The 24,945-nt window shown below is 31.2% G+C and overlaps 1 protein-coding gene across 6 annotated transcripts in view; it reads right to left on the bottom strand.

The window, feature by feature from the left end:
* Positions 1-24,945, bottom strand: part of LOC126743878 (polyhomeotic-proximal chromatin protein-like) — a 63,684-nt gene that overhangs the window by 29,293 nt on the left and 9,446 nt on the right. The window contains exons 1-2 of one of the 6 annotated variants that reach the window (XM_050451122.1): positions 22,140-22,180; positions 9,393-9,631 (exon numbers count right to left, since the gene is read on the bottom strand). The exons of the other annotated variants lie outside the window; for them this stretch is intronic. Coding sequence (XP_050307079.1) covers positions 9,393-9,535 — 143 coding nt within the window. The 5' untranslated portion in view covers positions 9,536-9,631; positions 22,140-22,180. Of the gene's footprint in view, positions 1-9,392; positions 9,632-22,139; positions 22,181-24,945 lie in introns of those variants that run through there. 6 annotated transcript variants of the gene reach the window in all.

Raw genomic sequence — 24,945 nt, 5'->3', positions numbered from 1 at the left:
CTGTTGTCAATATCTCGAAACTATTAAATGAAAAATTCACAAACGAATCCAATGCCTTAACCTCACAATGCGAGGCAACGGGATACCTCATGTATATAATATGAAACTGGACCCTCCCACATTACGTACACCCGCATAAATGTCATTAAAGGTACGAAAACCCCTTCGTCTAATGAACATCCGTCTTAAGGAGCGAAATGGATCAAATTTAATCGGGAAGCTCCTGGAATTACCCTCCAGACCGGTAGCGAAAATGTGTTTTTGAATTAATTGGACTCCCGTTGATTTTTTTTGTTTAATTTATCGGAGGAAGAAAATTAAAATCGTTTGTTCGCGAAGCAGGTTTCTGTTTTGTTTTTTTTTCTTTGGTCCTTCGATCCGTCCCTGACTATATTCTCATCTCCCTTTCTCTCTCTGTTTATTTCTAAGGGTGGAAAATCCGTTGTAATTACATTTTCTCCGCAGTCACGTAAAAAAGGGCCGCAGAAGAAAAAGAATCGTGACAGACATTTTCGGTGTCCGTTTATGGTTTGAAGTATGTTAATTTCGGAAGTTTTGCATCTAAAGGTCGGTTTTATGTACCCCAAAAATTGTTTCCTTATTTATTTCGAGGCATCTAAGGTTTTTCTTATCACCCTAAAGATGATTTTTTTACAATAATTTTTTTCCTGAAGTTTTGAAGTTTTTACTGAAAGTAAGAGATATTTCTAACGAGCAATGAATAATGCCAGGTGTCCGGGAACTCTATCGACAAACTTTATAAGATAATTAATATACCGTAAACCGGGGTTACTTTGTCACCTTTTAAACAAACTTTTACTTGTAACTCCGGTATCCTTCGTAATTTGGGTGGCCAAAAATTACGAGTATACCGACGAAATCATCCTCTACAACTACAACTATACTAATTTTTTTTATAAAAAGCGATTTAGCTAAAAAAAATATATTGATGGTGACAAAGTAACCCCTTGGTTGGGGGCTACTTTGTCACAAAGTTTTATTAAGGTTTAAAACACCTTAAACGACGTTATACTGACAAAGAAACCCCAGATATGGGGCTAAAATATATTGGCGTGTGTCATATTTAGATTTAGAGATTTAGAGTATGTAATAACAAAGAAACATGGCAAGAACTTAATAAACTAAATATTTCTAATAAATCAAATATACAACTTCCTCCTCTTATGCAAGATGTAGATAAACTTAATTTTTTTTTTCTAATATTAACAAAAACAATAATAACCCTGACGAAGAATTTGTTGGGTATTTTAAAAAACATAGGTTAAATTATTTGGCTGAATTTAAATTTAATTTGGTGACACAAGATATAATAATAAATTACTTAAAATCTATTAAATCTAAAGCATTTGGCGTTGATCAATTAAACATTACCCTGATTTTGCTTTGTTGTCCTGTCATAATTAAACCACTCACTCATATTATAAACGTATGTTTAGAACAAAACTGCTTTCCCGATCAATGTTATTCCTTTGCCCAAAATAAAAAATCCTGTTGAATTTAATGATGTTCGCTCAATATCTGTACTTCCTATACTATCAAAAATATTAGAAAAAGTTATGGAGTATCAAATAGTTCAATATTTAAATGTAAATAATTTAATTCCTAAATACCAGTCTGGGTTTCGTAAGGGGTATAGTTGTGCAACCGCTTTATCTAAAGTGACTGATGATATTTTTAAGGAACTTGATAAAAATAAAGCTACGGTGTTGATTCTCTTAGATTTTTCTAAAGCCTTTGACATGGTAAATCACAGAATATTACTGGCTATATTAGAATATATGGGTTTTGCTGAGTCTGCGTTGGCATTGGTGTCTTCTTTCTTGTTTATTCGAAAACAAAGAGTAGTGCTTAATAACAATAAATCAAATGCACTGGATGTTACCTCTGGGGTACCCCAAGGTAGCATTCTTGGTCCTTTGTTTTATACTCTTTATACTTCACAAATTACTAAAAAAATTTTACACTGTAAGCACCATTGCTATGCAGATGACACCCAGCTATTTTATTCATTTCATCACACTAATGTTGTCCAAGCTAATCAATATATAAATGAGGATTTGAATACCTTAAATATAGAAACTCAAAAATTACTTCTAAAGATTAACCCCACTAAATCAGCAGCTATTCTTTTTTGTAGTGACAATCATCGAACTAATATTTTAAATAATTTAAATGTACACCTTAATAACAATATAATAAGTTTTAAAAACTCTGCAAAAAATCTTGGACTAGTAATGGACTATAAACTTAGATTCAAAGAACATGTTACCCTTAAACTAAAAAATGGATATTCTGCCTTAAAAACAATATATCGTCAAAGACATTTTTTAAGCTCAAGTATCAAAAAACTGCTCTGTGATGCTTTAGTACTATCACCGTTAAATTTTTGCGACACAATTTATGGACCATGTCTCGATAACTCCGACTCAGGTAGAATTCAAAAACTTCAAAACTCTTGCTTAAGACTTATATTTGGTATAAGAAGACGGCAACATATTTCTTATAAATTAAAAGAAGCAGGTTGGCTAAATATGCACAATAGACGAATATTATATATTTTATGTTTTTCTTACAAAATTCTTAAATCAAAAACTCCGCCTTATTTACTTGAAAAGCTTACCTATCGTACTGATGTGCATAATCTTAATATAAGACGTAAAAATCTTTTAACAATTCCTAGCCATAGCAAAGAACTCTTTAAGCGATCCTTTTCTTATGTCGTACCAAATTTGATTAATAAGTTCAAAATAATTAATTTGACTGTCACTGAAAAAACTTTTAAATTAAAAACCAAGCGTCTTCTTTTAAATCAAACTTAATTTTTCTTAAATGCCTTTCTTTATTAAAATACTACGCACATGCTAACTAACTGAATGCAACGTAAAATATTCTATTAACATTTATTATTCAAAAATTAACTGTTTAAAAAAAAAAAGAAGAAAAAAGAAGAATTTTTTCATTCCGTTTCATCCATTTTTCCCCCTACTGCTTTTTTCCCTCATAAGTATATGCCTACCTATTTGTTTTTTTTTTTAGTTTGTCTATAAGAATTGGTTTTTTTTTCTCTCACTTCTTCTATTATAAGCCTTAACAGAATCCAGAAAGTTGTTTCCTTCTTTTCTGGAAGTCTGAATGCATGGCTTTTTAGTTGCCTTACTTGTGTTAACTAAATTCTTTATATAACCTATTGTTTTTAATATGCTCTCTTTGTTTAATATTCTAATATTCAATTCCATGTATATAATCATATTACCTTCTGTAATTATGCTTTTTTTTTTGTATTGGTGGCTAATAAACGTCTTATTATTATTATTATTGTTATTATTATTATTATTATATAGGTAGGTACCTAATTTTTTTTTAACATCCAAATGGTGAAAAACATGAAAAATAAACAATTTGCTAAGTATTTTATTTCCTCTAGTAAATAAACCAGAAAACAAAACAAGAAAATAAAAAACAAACTTATACATACATTTTGGTATCGGTATAGGAGTAGGCAATTAATGCCTAAATAAACAGGAACTTTGATACACAACCTTAATGCTGTATTAAACGAGGTTAATCAATACGGCACTAAACGTTAAGGCACTAGACTTTAGTTAGGCACATATTCGTCTGTATGATAGGGATCTTAATCCGAACTATCTTTACATCTATCACAAATGAAATAGGGATCCCTACTATCATTATTACAGATGCCATCACAAATCCATTTTTGGCATTTGCAGCATTTTATCCATTCAACTCGATATTTGTAGTTTTCCCACAAACACTTACAGATGCCACATTTGTTTGAATCATCTATTTTTCGTGTCGATTTTCTTAATGGGAGATTTTTTCTTTACCATTCACACCCAACTTTGATTTATTTGTTACGCTCTTCGAATTTCCTTTAGATGGTTCTGCATCATCATCGACAATATTCATGGCGCTCTCGCCTACTTCTGAGTATCGGTGATGGACGAAACATTTTTCCTGGTTCTATTTTTTATCCTCGTTTTCTTTTCTTCTCGGGATTTTGAACTCCCCTATGTTCTTTTAACAACTCAACTAAACTTTCGTCTAATGTTCTCCCAATTTCTTTTTCGTGAACAGCAGTATCGGGAAGTTTTCGTAGAACCTCTTGCGCATTACATGGATATAAGCCGAAATCCTGATATTAAATTTTGCGACACTGTGTCACTAATCGCCACCCAAAGTCTGTTCAGTAAAATGGGAAATTGTTCTTTTCGCCAGCTTTCGAGAATATCACGCCATCTCTTCTTCATTGGTCCGAATACCGCCACATCTAATGGTTGCATTAGATGTGTGGCATTGGGAGGAAACGGGCTCATATATATATCATGTTCTTGTGCTGCCTGTACGACACTTCGGGCCAAATGGCTGGCCAAGTTGTCTTCTACGAGGGTCACTCTTTTTCCAGGTTCTCTTGTTCTTAAGATATGTGGAAGTAAAATTTCCTTTACACCAGTTTTCATAAATATTATTGGCTTTAAATACCACCATGGACGGCAACAAGACTCCACTGGCGCTACCTCAGACCATTATGCTAATGACTGACCTGGAATGATTTTGGACACGTTCGACCCTTCTCGAGTTTCGTGGAACAATGACTTGTCTAGCACCGGGGTCATCAGTGACGTTTGTTTCTTCATAGTTATATATATGATCCCCACTAGAGTCTAATAATACTTATTGCAAAAAACCTCAAAACATCCTCTTGGTCCACTGAGGATCGGGATCTTTTGATTTTCGAGGCTATTCGAACAGATAAATTGTTTCGTTTGATGAAAGCACTAACCATATCATCCCCAGGGGTGTTGTCTTTTAATACAGGTATAACAATACCCTTATTGTCAAGGTATTTTTTAATAACAGCCTTTATATCTGCCTTTGTTAGTGGAAATCCCCATTCTGCCACGACTCCCAAGGATCTTGATATTAACCCTTCTTCTTCCTTACTGAGGACTGTCGGATGTCAGACTTTGGGTGCCTTACAAGGCATTTATAGACTAGAGTCATGCGTGATGGGATCCTATAGGTTTGGACCGCTAGTTTTTTGCTCATACCACTTCGAACGGCCTCCACTGCTTTTTCTAAATTTTCTTCGCTATAGTTGGCATATGGCCGGCTGCCGGGGGTTTTTTCGTAGGTCCTCATGGTTTAATTAGTTACTTGGATTTGTAAGAAAAGAACTATCATTATGTTTTAAATTGCAGCCGCACATTTATCCCTTCATAAAAAAAACAATGGCGCGCTACTGGACGTGACAAAGTTACTTACTTAGAAAAATGCAGTGGTGTATTATTTTTTTACTGAAAAATATTGACGATAAACTATTTACGGACGCCACTGGCACAAAATAATTTTTTTTAAAAATATCTACATTTAATTTTATTTTTATTAGTCATTTTTAGTTTTTTAAATAATGTGCATTGATTGGACCATACTGATTATACGTACTATGATGTGATTGTATGATGTTTTGAATGCCTTGTGGAATTGTAGGAATCTGGAAAAATAAATCCAGAATTTTCTATTTTTTATTATGGTATTCAGGCAGTTTAAAGAAAAAAAGAAAAGAAAAGCTTCCAGGCAGTTGAAATCCAGATTTCTTTTGACCGCCTGGAATAAATAAAACATTAATCAGGGTATCTTTTCTTTAGCAAAAGGTTTAAAATAGCACAATGAGTTCTAAAATAAATATTCAAAATAAAAAATTAAAATTAAAAAAAAAAACAGATTTTCAGGCATTTTTCTTCAAGTAATTTTCCAGGCAGATTTAAAGAAAAACAACAGAAAAAAGAAGAGAGAAGATTCCAGGTGTGGTGAAAAAACAAACAAAAAAATACATCCTAGAAATCCAGTTTCCTAACCTGGAAGAAATCAAAAATTACTTAGCACATCCTATTTTGGTCCTTTGAACCGGATACTTTTGGCATTTATTTGAGGAAAAATGTAAAAACCAAATAATTTCTTCACTTTTCCAGGCAGTCATAGGATAATAAGATTTTGACTGCCTGGCATAACAGTTTCTGTCAATTTAACTGCCTGGAAGAAAGACGAAGTTACCTCGAATCTTTAAAAAAAACACTATTTTGGTACAAAAATCTAAATAGGATTTCTAGGCTCAATAAACCAACAGAAAAATATAAATTTGGTCCTTCGAGTCGGAATTTATAGGATTTTTCTTCATTATTTGAAATGATCTAAAGTAGGAAAACTGTTGTTAGAAAAATGTGATTATCGCGATCTAGTTTGCTTATATAGGGAAAATGTCTTATTCTAAGGTTTTTTGGTCCTTTGAACAGCAAAAATCTAAGAAATACGTAATTTTGACTTTTTCACTTTTCCATAAAAAGCAATTGGAATTTGAATTCCTGGCATATAAATTCCAGTTAATTTAATGGCATAAAAGAACAACCAAATTTTGAAAAAAAACCAGAAGAGACGATTTTCGACTCGTATTAAATTATCCTCAGGACATTACCAACCTAACTTAAGTTCCTAATTTCAATAAACCTTGCTGAACAGAAAAATATAATTTTGGTCCTTCGAACCGGAATTTCTAGAGCGGTTTTTCATAACCTAATTTGAACGAAAGTATTAGGAAAATTATCGTTAGAAGAATCTGAAGATCCTGATCAAACAGTCGAACTTTAGTATCTTTTTGACTGTCTGGTAGAAAGAAAAAATTGCTCATATTAAAGGACTAAAGTGTCAAATTTATTGTATTCAAAAACTGCTTTAGATATTCTTATGAGGGTTTAAAGTTTAACATGAAGCAAGAGACATTTCTAACAAATAATTTCATATATAAATCATCCAGGTAGTTCGAAGTTTACATCAGTTACACTCAGATTTACAAAAGATGAACCTACTACCAAGAGTCTTTTCAGTGATACCTCAAACCTTTTTGATAGGTTGCTGTGGAATCTGGAAGAAAACGAAATTCAAGAATTATTTATCTCATGTTTTTTTCCCAGGCAGTTTAAAGAGAAAAATAACAGAAAAAGGAAGAGAGAAGATGCCAGGTGTGTTGAAAAAACCAAAACAAAACTACGTCAACTGGAATTATTTAATGTCAGGCTTTAAAACTGTCAGAAAACTAAATAATTAGAAAAATCTAAAGATCCCAATCAGACAGTCAAAATTCAGTATTCCTTTGATCGCCTGGAAGAAATAAAAATTACTAATCATATTGAAAATGTCTTATTCAAAGTTATTTTGGTCCTTTGAACCGGATGTTTTTAGGACTTATTTAACTAAAATTTAAGAAGCAGGTAATTCTGACAGCTTCACTTTTCCAGACAGTCAAAGGACTATTAGATTTCTACTGTCTGGCATATGAATTCCAGTTAATTTAATGGCCTGGAAGAACGACAAAATTAACCCAAACTTTGAAGAAGAGACGATTTTTTCATTTTCGACTCTTATTAAGTTATCCATCCTCAGGACACAACAAATATAAATTAAATACTTTAAACAAACCTTGCTGAAAAAAAAATACATGATTTATGAGTACGTTCCTCCCTAAACTGAATTGATTGAAAGTAGGAAAACTACCATTAGAAAACTCTAAAGATCCCAATCAGACAGTCGAAATTTAGTATTTTTTTGGTTGAACCCGAACCTTTGAACCTGATGCTGAAATTTAAGAAGCAGATAATTCTGACATCTTTACTTTTCCAGACATTTAAAGGACAATTAAATTTCGACTGCCTGGAATATGAATTCCAGTTAATTAAACGGCCTGGAAAAACAATAAAATTTAACCCAAATTTTGAAGAAAAACGAGAAGAGACGATTTTCTCATTTTCGTCTCGTATTAAGTTATCCTCAGGACATTACCAACCTAAATTAAGTTCCTAGTTTTAACAAACCTTGCTGAACAGAAAAATATAATTTTGGTCCTTCGAACCGGAATTTCTAGAGCGTTTTTATAACCTAATTTGATCAAAAGTAGGAAAACTATCGTTAGACGAATCTGAAGATCCCAATCAGACAGTCGAAATTCAGTATTCCTTTGATAGCCTGAAAGAAATAAAAATTTACTTATCATATTGAAAATGTCTTATTCGAAGCTATTTTGGTCCTTTGAACCGGATATTTTTAGGACTTATCTAACTAAAATTTAAGAAGCAGATAATTCTGACAGCTTTACTTTTCCAGACAGTCAAAGGACTATTAGATTTCTACTGTCTGGCATATGAATTCCAGTTAATTTAGCGGCCTGGAAGAACGACAAAATTAACCCAAACTTTGAAGAGATGATTTTCTCATTTTCGACTAGTATTAAATTATCCTCAGGACACAACAAATTTAATTAAATATTTAATTTAAAACAAACCTTGCTGAAAAGAAATACATAATTCTGGTCCTTTGAATCGAAATTTTTAAGGTGTTTCTCTCTAAATTAAATCGATCGAAATCATCTTTGACTGCCTGTAAGAAACAGAAAATTAATCACGTATGAAAAACCATACAGGATTCTGAAAAAACAAAATTTTCTTCCAGAAAAGAACTAAAACAGGAAAAACCTCCTGATTCAACTCGAACAATCTTCTCCCTACTCCCTCTAAACAAATTTAATAAAGGTTTAACTAACTGTAGTGCCCCTTCTCGAAATCCATCCCTCTCTTGTTTCCAGATTATAGATCCATGACGGGCAGAGGGCGTAAAATACCCTTGGCAAAAAAAAACTTCTTATTTTAGTAACGGAGGGGGTGGAAAAGAGTACAGGGAGGGAATGAGGACCCGACATACAAACCGGTTCTCGATCAAAGAAGCGACCAAGCAGGTAGCGGAACCCATCCTAAAACCGCCGTATATAATTAAAAAGAAAAAGGCAGAAAACCGCTTCTTTTTTATTTTTTTGGGGGGTTTTGGGTACCGCCTTCTTCTCCGATGGTACAAGTACCGGTTCTCTAACATGCAACGGGTCTGATGCCCCCTTCGTAAATAATTTACGCGACTTTAGGAAGTCGTCGGACCTTTTCGGTATTTATGGGTTTACGAGCATATATAGTGGATTTTTTAATTTCGATTTTTGCCTTTTTTTTTTTTTTTAATTTGACTTTAGAGCAACGTTTCGGGTTTGTACAGAAATCATAAAACAGCTTAAGTAATTAGGGATTATTTTTAATTTTTTTTCTTTATTTACGTAAATGATAGAAGAGGAAAATGAGTTGATTTATTTTCCTATTTGCCAGGGAAGTTTATTGATAAACGCGCTAAAAAATAGCTTATTTCTCACAGGCACTCACGAATTTCCACTTAATTTACGGAGAAAACCCTTTAAAATTCCAGTTCGAAGGACCAAAACATTAAACTCACAAATAACCGAGACCAAACGAACTGATTCTTACACTCCATCGACTCCCTTAAGTTTATTCTTCTCTAACTGTCTCTCTCTGAATCGGTTGTACTCCTTGATGGTTCTGACCTTGAACGGTCTCTTGAATTTCAACCTGAACAGTCCCTTCGGTTTCTCCAAGCGCATTATTATCATCAGGAAACTATTTCGGACCTTTTTCTTTTTTTTTTTTGTTGTTGTTGTCACTCGGTCGTTTTTACATTGGTATAGGCTTCAGGTAGTCGTTTGAAACTTTACATAGTGTTTTTGAAAAAATGTGCGATGGTGCCGATCTGAGTTTAAAGTGTGTGAGTGTTTTTTTTTAGGAAATTTGGGACCGATTTTACCATTAGTTTGACCTTTAGCCCAATCTACTTTCGATTAGTGTTTTATATAGATAGGAAAAGATGAATTGTCTGTTTGACTCGTTTATCACTATTCCATATTTTGTTTTCTCTCTTACCCTCTCAGATTTTTTTGTTTTTTAAGGAGGTTAACAGTTATAAAAGTTAATCAACGACATATTGTTATCTCTTATAGGAGGTTGAAAAGCATAAATAACAACTGCCAATGACTAATAAAAAATGTTATTTTTCCAGGCAGTTCAAAAAAGCCACATAACCATTTTTTTATTTTTCCAGACACTTTAAATCTGAATATGACTGTGGTATCAAAGATATATTCAGAGTGTCGTTTTCAACTGCCTGGAAGTAGCAAAAAATTAGTTACTTCTTTTGTTGTTTGGGTATAATAGTAAATATCAATTTAGAAAATACTATCTCTTACGCTCAATTATTGAAAAGAAGAAGAAAATAGATTTATTCACGTTTTTCATATCGGCCCTATACTTTTTATAGCATACAATAATGATCTGTTCATAATGGATCACTGGTATCATATGCAGATGACTGCAGAATACTGCAGAGATCACCAAATATCTGGGTGTAATATATTCAATTCAATATATTCAATATATTCAACTTCAATATAAAATATTACAATTCTAAGAATATAAAGCACCTAGATACCAGAGAATCTGTATGTGCTATGGTAGAAACAATTTAAAAATTCTAATATATCAATGTTGTTACCCTTAGCAGGCCAGCCGTTATATAAATTAGTTCACAATATTTAACATTTTAAATAAGTTTACCCAAAACTACATAACAAAAATCAAAAACCAGACAATAAAAATGAGAAAAAGAGAAAAAAAAAAAAGATTCATATACTATATACACATATACATTTTAACTACAAAGGTATTATGTAGTATTTTACAGAATTTTCTAGTCTTTGGTACCTAAAACCTATAATATTTGAAACAAAATAAATAATTGAATAAATGTCCATACTGAGATTTTTTTCTTTTTCCCTTATGTATTTATGTTCTGATTGCTATCGAGTAAGAAAATAAAAAGTTTGGTGAAAAGCAGAATATTGATACAAGCACATATGATCAATCAACAAAATTTTCTTTTGTTTCCTAATATATAACTTAGGGCATGCTCATTAAACTTTTTGTAGTATTTCTGTTGTTTGACATTTTCTGGGAGAAGGTTATAAAATTTTGGAGCTAAAAATACTGCCGAATGTTGACCAAAATCTTGAATCATATAAGGTAGTACAATTTGCTGGTGTTTATTAGCTCGGGTTTGGTGTCTATGGTTTATTATACTTTGTTTACCATAGAATTTATGAACATAAGAGCAACAGGTTGTTATAAAAAGAGTTTTCAAATCTTGTATTTCAAAATTATATAATTGCTTTGTTGAAAATAACCTAGGTCTCTTTAACATTATCTTTACTATTGAGTTTTGTATTGTTTTAAGATTTTTTAGACTGTTTTCATATGCCCCACCCCAAATCAATATCCCATACCTTAACAGGGGTTCCACGAGAGCTTTATAGATCAACACAATCAGTTTTCTGCACAAAATTTCCCTTAGTAAATAAAATTTATGTAAGAGTGCCTTTATCTTTTTTGTTAAATAATCAATGTGTATATCCCATTTTAGACGTTTGTCTATATGGACTCCCAAATATTTTATAGAGTTTACCTATGCAATTGGTTCATTAATATTGTTTACAATAATATTTTGAAAGTTTGGTCTATTTAAACTGTTTATGGAAAATGCTATATATTTAGATTTTTTTGGATTTAGTGACAATTTAAAGGTGTCGAAAAAATTTTTGATTAATGATAGACCTTCTTGAAACTTAACTTTTGCCTCTTGCCATGTGTCTCCAATAAATATAATTCCTGTATCATCTGCATAGGATATTACTTTGCCAGGAGTTTTTATATCATTCACTGCATTTATATAAACATTGAAAAGTAGGGGTCCTAGTACAGTGCCCTGCGGTATTCCAATTTTAATGATATCAGGATCGCTAAGGTTACTTTTTATCTTGGTGTATTGCATTCTGTTTGATAGATAACTCTGTAAAAGTTGTAATACTTTGCCTCTGATACCATATTTTTCTAATGTTTGTAATAATATTTGGTGTGACACTGTATCGAATGCTTTTGTTAGGTCGAAAACACCGCAAGGCACTTTTTATTTTTGTCCATACTTTTAGTTATATCACTAACAAGCTCATATATAGCATCTATTGTACTGACTCCTCGAGTAAAACCAAATTGATTTTTTGATAGTACATTATTTTGGTCAAAATAACATAACAGTCTATCCTTAAAGCATTTTTCGAAGACTTTTCCCAGGTTAGAGATGACACTTATTGGTCTATAATTATCCATCAATTCCTTACTTCCGGACTTAAAAACTGGACTCACCACAGATACTTTAAAATGACTTGGCACTACACCAGTTTTAAAAATTAAGTTTATAATATGTACAAGTGGTGGTAAAATGTGCATATGGAGCAGTTTTAAGATTTTTGCAGAAATTCCATCTTTACCAGGTGAGCCATTATTTTTTAAAGAATTTATATATTTAATTATCTCATTCTGAGTAACGGGTTTCAAATACATGGAGTTTGGGAATGTCCTGTTTATTGTGAAGGGGTGAGGGGGAGTATTAATGCTTTTTGATAGGTTTAAACCAACATTCATGAAATGCTTGTTAAAATGATTAGCGATCTCTATAGGATTTATTATTTGATCACCATTTTGCGACCTAATGATTGATAAACATTTAAAGTGGGATCATTACATTATAAAATTGACAGAAAATATCCGTTATCGATGTTATTTTTGAAGATATGGGGGATATTAATCAAGATATGGGGTAGCCTATATGGAAATTCGTTGAAACAACTTAATATAGTACAAAACTTTATTTTGAAGGTTATATACAAAAAACAACAACGATATCGTACTCGATTTTTAATATTCGTTCAATATATATTTTGTCAACATGCATAAATCACATAAACTTAAAAATTTTGTTAATCATTCTTACTAGGAATTATGTAAATAGGCCCTTAAAAATACCAATAGTAGTTTGAGAGCGGTTGATAGTATTAAAAAATTTATTAGTAAAGGCTGTAGGGAATTTATATTTTAAAATAAAGATTTTTTTTTAAATTAATTAATTTTTTAAAGCGATTATAGGGTTTTTCTGTTGATAGTGTAGGTCAAGTTATGTTGATTTTAGTTATTAATTAGTTATAGGTTTAGGTATAAAAAAACAATTGTTTATGAACAAACATATCCAGGTGCATGCCAAACTATGTATAACTTTTAATAACTATACTCTATTCCAGAAATGTATAGAGTAATAAACTGGAGAATTCCGTTCTTTTTGGCTAAATTTCGTGGTCGTTCGTAGGCGTAGGTACTTATAATATTTATTAATTTATTTTCATTAAATGCCTTAATTTTGAAAGAGATTAAATACTGTCTAACGGTTAAATAAGAAATTATCAATTTTATTAAAATATTTGTAACATTACTTTTATATATGGTACAATGAACGTAGTCGATATATAACGCGTGAAATGTTGCTCCGTAAAACGGCGTAAATAAAAGTGTTCCGAGTGCATATAAATTCTGAAAAACAGTGAATTTATAAAATAGATAGTGCCTTACTTAGCTAAACATAATTATTTTCACCAAAAACATCCAATTTGCTGCAAAATTATCATTGTTTATGTTTGTATTGAACCCGCGCAAGAATGCATTAACAATGGAATGAAGTAGCTACGTTCCAATTTTAAAATCGAAAATTTCGAAATGGAGTGCGATGTTTGCAAGCAAGTTACGCGAACATTTAAACGTGACAACTGTTTGAAGAGATTGTGTAAGGGTTGTGCAGCTCTTACGTCCCCTGAAGTAAAAGTGATAGAATTAAAAGATCGTGTTATGAAGTTCTTCTGCAAAAATTGCAATGACTTTCACGGACTTAAACTTTTGAATGATCTTGTACAAAGCAAGCAAGAAATAATATTAAGTAGGGATGAAATAATCTCACTTCTTAAGCAAGAAGTAAAAGACTTAAAGCATCCAAGCACCAGCAATACCATCATTGCAGAGGTTGTAAACAACAAATCATCCATGCCAATAAAAACAAAAAATCGGCCAAACTTAATTATAAAACCGAAGGGCACACAGGACTCTCAAGAAACAAAAACCGATATAATGGAGAACATCAAACCTGCAGATATTAATGTAAGTATTGATAAAACCCGATCTTCACAACACGGAAGTTTAATAATTAAATGCAATGACACAGAGAGTGTTACGAAACTAAAAAATGAAATTAAACAAAAACTGGGTGATTACTATGAGGTAGAGGAAACAAAATTACGGAATCCGCAGGTCAAAATAGTTGGATATCCTGCCAAGAATAAATCAGCAACTGAAGAAATTGAAAAATCTATAAGAATGCAAAATACATTTTTTAATAATAAAGATTCATTTAAAATTACCTTTATGAAAGAAACTAAATTAAATAAATTAAACATCTTCGCCGACTGTTCCCCAAACCTCTTTAAAAAAATCATGTGGACCAAAAAAATATACATTGGATGGGAACGATACCCTGCATATGAAAATTTAGCAGTAAAACAGTGTTTTAAATGTTGTGGATATTACCACAAAAGTCCAGACTGCCCAAATGAAACCACCTGTTCATACTGTGGAGGAGAACATAATCGAAAGGACTGTCACTTAACCCAAAATAAAGAAAATAGGAAATGCGTGAATTGTGAACATTCAAATAAAAAATATAAAACGAACCATAATCTCAAACATGATGCCACGGATTCTGAATGCCCCACAAAGCTATACCATCTAGAAGTATTAAAAAGTAAAATAAATTATGGCTAGACAACAAGAAGTGGAGCTGCTTGAAACGATATCCAGTGAAATTTTTAGTGAAACTGTAGAGCCTGTGGTAAAATAGACACAGATAAAAAACTTTTAAATATAATGCATGTTAACATAAGAAGTGTAAAAAAAAACTTTGATGAACTGTTACTATTTTTAGAGACTTTCTAAATTTCTTTCTGTGATGTTATAGTCCTAAGTGAATGTTTTGAACTCACCTCTTTTTTAGAATTTACTATTCAAGACTTGACCACTCACTATAGTAATGGAAATATCACACAAAATGATGGTGTTCTTATTATGGTAAGAGACAATCTAAATGCTAAAGTGGCATTTCATGAACTTGATTCCACTAAATTAAAGGTGGGTCGAATAACTTTGGAACATAAAATGTGCACTATGAAATTTCTTGTATCTATCGATCTCTTCACTCATCTATCGAAAATTTTGTACAGGATCTTAATATATATTTTACAGGAAAGTCAGGAAACAAGTCAAATAATGTTGAAATTTTAGTTGGAGACATAAATATTAACCTCTTAAATAATACTGATTTAAACGTGGCAAATTACATTTCTACATTAAGTTCATATGGTTTTCAATCACATATAAACTCAATCACCAGGCCAGAATCAGGCACATGTTTCGATCATATATTTGTAAAGAACAGTAATAAAATAATTAACATTCACACAAAACCGTATATAATAAATTATGATATAACGGATCATTTTCCAATAATGTTAAATTTTTCACATACTTTAAATATTGAGAGAATAAAAAATATTGTAAAAACTGATGTTAAAAATAAAATAAATTACATAAAACTAAATTATTTATTTGAGAATGAAAATTGGAATGACGTGTCTAAAACAAACAATCCAGAAGAAGCCTATACACTTTTCATAAACAAATTTTTAGAAATTTACTTAAAATGTAAAACAACATCAATTTTTTACAATAAAACTAACAAAAAAATTAAACCCTGGATCACAAACGGCATTATTGTATCAATAAAAAAAAGAGATAGATTAAAAAAACAATTACAAAATAACTTTACAGAAAAAAAAGAAAGAGAGTGTAAAAGATACCGTAATAATTTTAAAAAAATAATTGACTACACAAAAAACCTTTACTAAGACAAAAATTAATGAAAATAAAAATAACTATTATCTGAATATAACAATAAATATAAAAAACAAAATAAAATTTCTATTAAAATTCCCGTGGAAGCTAAAAATAATTGCAATTTAAAAGAAAAATCAAATTTTTGTAATGATTACTTCTCTAAGATAGGCCTCGATATGTACAACAAAATACCAAACTCGTCAAATATATTTTAATTAAAAAATGTAAATAACTCAATGTTCTTAAGGCCAGTAGATCACAATGAATTAATAAAACATATAAACTTTTTAAAAAGTAACAGCGCTCCGGGACATGATGGTATTTCAGCAAAACTAATTAAAAAACTTCACATTTATCTAATTGAACCCTTGACATATATAATAAAGTTAATCTTTAAAACCGGAATTATTCCTAAATCTTTTAAAACATCCATTATAACCCCCATTTTTAAATCTGGAGACAAAAGTTTAATTGATAATTACAGACCAATCAGTACAATTTCTAATTTCGCAAAATTGTACGAAAAGTGTTTAAGGGAGCGACTAGCCGGGTTTTTGGATAAAAATGGACTTTTGTCTGAAAACCAGTTTGGTTTTTCTTCGGGCTTGAGTACTGGCGATGCCATGCACAAACTCATTGAACATGTAAGGTATAAATTGGACTTTCGCAAAAAGTGCTTAGCAGTATTTTTGGATCTGGCGAAGGCCTTTGACATGGTGCCCCACAAACAGCTTCTTGATGCATGTCCTCGAGAAAAACGGGGTGAGGGGTCCCGTGTTATAGGTCTTTGCGAACTATCTTGTGGAGCGGCAACAGTACGTTAAAATAGATGACACTTTAAGTGACCCATGTACAGTGAGAATTGGGATTTCACAGGGGACCGTTCTGGGACCCCTGTTGTTTATTCTGTACATCAACTCACTTACAACTTTAAACATAAACGGTATAATTATTTCATACGCAGATGATACTGTTGTTGCTTTTGACGGAGATACGTGGGAGGAAGTAAAAAAATGTGCTTAAACTGGAATTATGCTTGTAAAAAAATGGCTTGATATATACAAATTAACATTAAATGTCCAAAAAACCAACTATATTGCATTCTCAAAGACTAAAATAAATCGACCATTGTTCACACACTTAGATATTTAAAATCTACCAGATAAAATACAGGAAGCATCAAATGTAAAGTATTTGGGAATTATCATTGATAGTAACATGAAATGGGACTTACATACTGCACATTTAACAAAAAAATTAAATTTCCCAGTCTACAAATTTTACACTATTAGAAATATTTTAGACAGAAATATGCTTATAACCATATACCAAAGTTTAGTGGAATCAATACTAAGATATGGAATATTACTCTGGAGCAGTATGCATTACAATTCTTTGAATCCTCTTCAGATAATGCAGAATACAATATTAAAAATAATCCTTAAAAAACCATTCTTATACCCTACTAAAGAAATTTATAATGAAACCTATATAAACATAAGAACTTTATTCTGTATAACTGTTTGTTGCTTCATACACAATCGTGAAAATATTAGATATCCAATAAACCATAACCAAAACACTAGATCTAATGAAGATAATCAACTAATTCTTCCTGTATGCTATAGTGAGTTCGGAAAGAGATCCATTAAATTTATAGGAGGACCAAAACTGTACAATTTATTACCTAAACATATTAGAAACATCAAAAATAAAAAAATTTCAAAAATAGTGAAGGAATATATTGTAAACAATCTTAATAAGTTTAAGTCTGTTGTATCCTAATATTAGTAGATGCCTTCCCTTGTTGAATTGTTTAGGTACTTTATTACCTCACTGTTATTATTTTATAAATATACTTAGGAGCTCATATTAATGTATATATTTTTTCTTTAAATAAGTTGAACAGAAGAAAAATGTTTATTGTACACTGTTCATTTATTACTTCCCATACAGATGCTTGCACCTAGGGGAATATAACTGTATAATTTTGATATTGTAATAACTTATTATAACTGTGTAACTATAATATGATGTTATAAATAAATAAATAAAAACAAAAAAAAATAAAATATAGAGAGATTTTACTATGTGACTATGTTTCACTCTGTCAAAAGCCTTCTCTCTATCAGTATAAATTACATCAACCTGCTTTTTGGGTTAGTGAATGTCAACCTTTTTGATGTTGATTTTCCGATATGCTATAGTTTAATTCGTTGAATAGAAAATGAGAGGCCAGACATTTTGTAATATGTATTTATAATAATCAAGTTAAAAATTAAATACTTGAAAAGTGAAACTTCTTCATTGAAATCAAATCAAAAAAGTAACAAATAAAATCAGATTTTCTTACCAGAAACCTGGAATTGCTTGCCCCAAACTAATTAAAACACTACTCCCAATATCGAAAGAGAACTTTTTAGAAAAAAAGTAATAAATTTAAAATAACATCCTTAAAACAAATAGCAAACTCAACCCAGGCTGGCATTCATTGAAATGAAAAACAAACTCAAATGGTATGACATTGACAAATGATGTTCTATCAGTCAATGTCAACAACTGTCTGTCAGCTGTCTGTCAATTTTGCCAAGCAAGATGGCCGATATACGATTCCGATTTTCACCATACAAGTTTCATCCATGTGGTCTAAATGTTCATAAAAAGTTGGTATTTCATCATAGGAATGCAAGGCCATCTCTATCTCAAATATGGAAAATTTGGACAAAATGCATTTTGCAAGTCTGCTCCTCAACTGTACAACGGTTTCATGAAAAATTTATTACGATTGGATGCATCGCCAGTTCTCACTTAAAACGAAAAAGAACCGAAACTGTAGTAGACGAAGAATTTAAAATGGAGGTATGCTTGGCCGTTGAAGAAAATCCAACAAATAGTCTTACTCAGTTTGCTGAAGTTACCGGAAAAAGTAGGAGTAGTTGCTATAAGGCAATCAGAAAAAACAAATACAAATCTTTTAAAGTTAGAAATGTTCAAGAACTTTTCCCTAATGATTATTTTCTTAGAATGCAGTTTTGTGAACAGTGCATGGAACGAATTAACAACGACCCCACAATTACAAACAAAATACTAGTTTCAGACGAAAGTACTTTCTGTACAAATGGTACAGTCAACAAACAAAATACTCGAATATGGGTGCGAGAAAATCCTCACGTCAAACAAGACAGAAACTTAACGTGTGGGCAGGAATTCTTGGAGATCGAATAATTGGACCATTTTTCATAGAGTTTTTCTTTACTTCAGGTGCAGGTCATTCCCGCATTAGGAAACGCTGTTCAAAATGGCAGGATATTTTTTCAACCCCGCTCATAGTGCAGCGACTGTTACCGAGTTTTTGAATGCCACGTTCCCAGGACGCAGGATTGGACGTTTTGGGCCATCTAAATGGCCGGCGCGAAGCCTCGATCTTTCGCCTTTAGATAACTTTTATTGGGGCTATCTATCATCGAAATTGTTTGATATTGTTAGAGGCAGACCCAACAATATCGAAGAACGTAATAGAATTATCGAGGCTTCGCGTACCATTACTCCCCGGCAGCTCCTAAATGTTAAAAGACATTTCTACAACTGTCTGGGTTTTTGTTTGGCTCAATTTGGAGGTCACTTTGAACAATTTATTTGAAAGGTTTTATTTGTTTATTGTTGATTTTTGAAAATATATTTTTGAGATTTTGAGGAAATTATTTTGTGTCACTGTCAGTTATTTGTCTACCTGCTTTGAAGTGTAAAGGTAATGAAGGTTACGAGGTGCAGAAAAAGCAAACTTTTTCATCAGAAAAACGTATTTTGAATAGGTTTCTCGCAATTTTTTTTGCACAAAATAATGGTTAACTTAGACTTCACTTGTTACAAGTTTCAATCCTATCGATTAAATAGAACAGGTTCTAACATGGGGTGGAAAATATTACACGTAAAAACATATGACCCGAGAAAAAAAAAATGCACTGTATAGTCACACTCCATGCTCTTTAAACGCAGATATTTTTTGTCTATTCTCCTGAAATATTCGTGGACAGAACTTAAACAGCATAAAAGTTTCCTTTTAAAAGCAAGAACGAAAATGTTTGTTTCTCTATCGTCTGATGTCAACTGTTAAAATTTTTGACAGCTTAGAATAGTTGGAGTGGGGCTTTTAAAATAAGCATCTACTTCTGGTGCAAACAAACGTGTTGACAAATTTTTAAATATATTTAAAATTATAGGGCATTCCCAAAAACACCCAGTGGCTATATTGAAAAAAAAATAATACAGGTTTCCCAAAATATGGACCACATAAGCTCTTCGTGAATTTTTTAAAAAAATTTCATAAAAGTCAAGAAATTAATAGACTTTACTTAATAGAATTACTATTTATTTAGATTTTATAAACATTTGATCATATTTTTTTCTCAATTTTAGTATAAAACATTTTCTTTACTTATGTATGTTGTTACTTATGTACGTGCTACTATTTTTTTAGTATTAGTATTTTGTATTGTTAAAAGATTTGGTCTAACATACAGCGTGGCCCATTTTGATGATTGGGATATAACCATAGCAGATAGAAAAACAGTCACATGAACATAAAGTTATGCAGAGATACCATAGAAAATTTTAGGTTTTCAAGATAACTTGGAAAAAAATGAAAATCATGATAAATTAGACTTTTTTAAAATATATACTTATCAACAATTATTGTTTTATTATTATGTCACTGGAATCTGTAAACTACTGATAAAATTAATTAAAACATGATTGATTTATCCATGAATTTTAAACGTTTCTATTTGTTTTTAAGATTAATACGTTTCATCATCTTCAAAATGGCCTACAGCGTATAGTCCAATTAAATGTACCTTATACAGGGTCCTGCAACAGTGCGTCGGTCTTCCATAAAGCCTAAAAAAATAGGGTTAAAAATGTCTAACCTCTTTAAAAAAATGTTGGGACCTGATGGAGAAATGTACCTTCAATTTTTACAAAATGAACGGCCTAGATTACTTGCAAATGTTCCATTAATTACTAGAAACCGAATGTGGTTTCAACAGGACGGAGCTCCTCCACATTTTTCTCGAAATGTCACTGAATATTTAAATGTAACCTTTGAAGAAAAATGGATTGGAAGGAATGGACCTATTAATTGGCCAGCCAGATCACCTGACCTAATAAAATTAGATTTTTTTTTATGGGGTTTTGTAAAAGAAATTGTTTATAGTAGAAATCCACCTACAACGGCAGTAGATATGGAGCGGAGAATTCGGGATGCGTTTGCTCAAGTAACTCCACAAATGGTACATCAAGTAGCAAGAAGTTTTCAGGATAGATAATATGTTAGATAGCTAATATTTTTACATAATAAAAAATGTTCATGTATTAAATCTTCATTAAATGGATAAAAAATATACAGGGTGTTCCATTAAAAAAAAAGCGAAAAATGGAGCTTTGAAATTCGTAAAATATGATTGCTAACTACGAACACCCTGTATATGACAGAAGGAAACAATTTAAGTCAAAGTAATTCTCTATTCTTCTAGAATCCCAATTAAGTCCAATATTGACATTGAATTAACATTTCTAGTATCAAGATGAAATTAATTTTTTTTTTTTTAAATTATTGCAGTCAAACTGCGCATGATAAAGCAGCCATATTTAGCGCATATACTAGGTAGCCTAAGTAGGTCTTAAAAATAAAATAAAAAGAATGCTGCTTATATCGCCCTACTTCTTTAAAGCACCCTGTATATTTCAAATTATTTTCAGATATGCACTATCAGGTCCCAAAAATTTTTTAAGAGGTTAGAAAATTTTAACCTAATTTTTTTAGGCTTTTGTAAGACCAACGCACTGTTACAGGACCCTGTATGTTCCATTCTTTTAATATTTATGCTAGACATATAGATTTGATAAGCTTAGAAAGGTTTACTAGAATTATAAATAATATAGGTTGTATGCTTCTCAGATGCAGGATTTTAATAGTTTATAGCGTTTTTGTTCCTGTGTATTTAGATAATTTTAATAAGAGCTATGTAGGATTTTGTATTGTTTACTTAGTGCTTCTGATTATTGTGAATTTATTAGTTATAGGTAATTTCGGTATCTGTAATTGGCTATTGAATAAGCTGCAATAATAAATAAATAAAAAGTTTTGATAGCAAACATTATTTGAAAGCCTCTGATAGTCATATTGTGATATTCATGCGCATGTATCTTATATGAACAGTAAGAGCCAAATATGGCAAGTCGATTTTTTTGTGTTGATCTGGAAAATGCACACCTCAAATTTCCACACACTTTAAACTCAAATAAAGCAACACTAGTCAAAAAAAAAAAAAAAAAATCACTAACAAGAGAAACGGTCGAACATTCGAGCCGTACCGACGCACAACCGAACCAAAACTGACCTTGGCTATACCCAAAAACCCAAAAATGCAGTTGTTAATCCATCTTCCTTTATATCCACTCGAGAATCATAAATATCTGAGTGACGTTTTTCTAGAAATATATTCACGACGATGGTATGGCATGATGGAGGAACTTATAATGCCTCCTTTGTTCCACGTGCAGGCCATGTTGAAATGGGAGGGTTCGCTTTTTATTAATTTTTAAATTAGTTTAGACAATTAGTGAGGTGCTGAGATCAGAAAAGAGGCTTTTTTTGACCAATAAGTGACTTTAGAATTCACTCAACGAGGACCAAATTAATAAAATACACATTGTAACCGTTGATTGAGAATATGGGCAATTTTTGGCAATTTTTTTTAATGTTCTTCAGGCATTGAAAATTATTTTCTTTTATCCTTCAGGCACCTCAAGTAATTTTTTATTTTATTCCAAGCGTTTTAAGTAATTTTTGCTTTTATTCCAGGCATTTGATGACGTCACTTACTCTGTATTTCAAAGATTTGAAATTGTTTTGAACGATTTCCAGGCAATTTTTTTAAATTGTTCCTTAGGCATTGAAAATTAATTCTTTTTATCCTTTAGGTAACTCAAGTCATTTTTTTTAATTTTATTCCAGGCATTTTAAGTAATTTTTCCTTTTATTCCAGGCATTTGATGACGTCACTTACTTTATATTTCAAAGATTTCTAGGCAATTTTATTTTTAATATTCTTCATGCATTGAAAATTATTTTCTTTTATCCTTTAGGTACCTCATGTAATTTTTTATTTTATTCCAGGTATTTGAAGTAATTTTTCCATTTATTCCAGGCATTTTATGATGTCACTTACTCTGTATTTCAAGGATTTAAAATTGTTTTCAACGATTTTCAGGCAATGATCTTTTTAATATTCTTCAGGCATTGAAAATTATTTTCTTTTATCCTTTAGGTACCTCAAGAAATTTTTTATTTTATTCCAAGCGTTTTAAGTAATTTTTCCTTTTATTCCAGGCATTTGATGACGTCACTTACTCTGTATTTCAAGGATTTGAAATTGTTTTGAACGATTTCCTGGCAATTTTTTTTAATTGTTCCTCAGGCATTGAAAATTAATTTTTTTTATCCTTTAGGTAACTCAAGTCATTTTTTTTATTCCAGGCATTTCAAGTAATTTTTCCTTTTATTCCAGGTATTTGATGATGTCACTTACTCTGTATTTCAAGGATTTTAAATATTTTCTAATAGGCAAAGATTTTTTTAAAAGTTTTCCATACATTTAAAATGATTTTTTATATTCTTTAGGTACCTAAAGTAGTTTTATATTTTATTCCAGGCATTTTAAAAAATTTTCCAATTTATTCTAGAGATTTGATGACGTAGCTTTCGTTGTATTTTAAGGATTTGAAATATTTTTTAATAGATTCCAGCCGTTTGAAGTAATTTTTCAATTTATTCCAGGCATTTAATGACTGCTCTTTATCTGCATATCAAATATTTGTAATTATTTTTTAGTTATTTCCAGACTATTATTTTTTTTAATGCATTAGAAGTAATTTTTCAATTTATTCCAGACATTTAATGACGCCAATTTATCTATATATCAAATATTAAATATTATTTTTCAGTGATTTCCAGGCATTGAAAATTATTTTTTATATTCTTTATAAAAAGAGAACTTTTAAATGTCTCCTTCAACCACCATGTAGAGGTAAAAAATGCTTTTTTTCCAGGCAATTAAAAAAAAATTTAAAAGACATTTTTCATACCTACTGTTGAAAAGAGGCTTTAACTGAATTATAGCAGATATTAAAAAAAAACCTTCTGAGTGTCTTCTTCAAATACCTAGAAGAAGTGAAATAAGCCAAGTGGTTAAAAACGGAATTTGAGAATTGAAAACAGAAACTACCTGGCAGTTCAAAGGTGAATTCAATAAAATTGTGTTATGCTCAATAAATATTAAATAGCTTCTCGCCAAAAAACGAGTCAATATAACTACGTTAAAAAATTACAAAGTTTTTAAATTTATAACCAATTATTATCGTGTAAAAAAATATATTATTTAAATCCTATATACGACGACGTGCTTCTTGTTAAACCAATAAATGACTAAATATTTACTTCTTTTGACCTGAATTGGTCAATTTGTTGACAGTGTCTCTGACAGTAGGGTATTCTGCTAAACACGTAAATAAATGACCTGTATATAAAGATTCAAAATTCATAATTCAATTAATAAATAATTCTGCTGGGTCAAATAGTATATAATAATTCCTCAGTGAAAAGTGTGAAGTACAAATGTAAACAAAAAAAAAGAGAAACAGGAAAGAGGGCGTTTCACTTCCTACCATAGACTTACCAAAAAATCTCTTACCTATACACTATAAGACACATTTAAGAGACACTAAGTGGATAAATCGGTTCTACTAATAGACACAGTAATTACCTACGTGAACGTAAATTATTCTTAGTCTCGTTTATCTGCGGCTCGACTCAGAGTGGGTATTAAAACTCTATTTTTAATCTTACACACTGGAATATGACTCTTAGAAAATTGCACCCCTCGAAAACAGGGGTCACAGGTAAAAAATATGCACCCTCCTATCGATATCGACTCGATATACGTTTTTTTGTCGGGAACATCTGGCCCTAAAGGGCCATTACTATCGACGTAATATATCCGGCACCATTATCACCTATATATGCGGAAAGGTCCTTCTTCCCCATGGAAGAAAATAAGGGATTTTTTTTGAGGGAGAAACAGGGAGGAAT

The sequence above is a fragment of the Anthonomus grandis genome, chromosome 13, assembly GCF_022605725.1.
Source record: "Anthonomus grandis grandis chromosome 13, icAntGran1.3, whole genome shotgun sequence".
Taxonomy (NCBI): Eukaryota; Metazoa; Arthropoda; class Insecta; order Coleoptera; family Curculionidae; genus Anthonomus; species Anthonomus grandis.
Note: the sequence above shows the minus strand (reverse complement) of the source record. Positions and strands in the feature narration are given on the sequence as shown.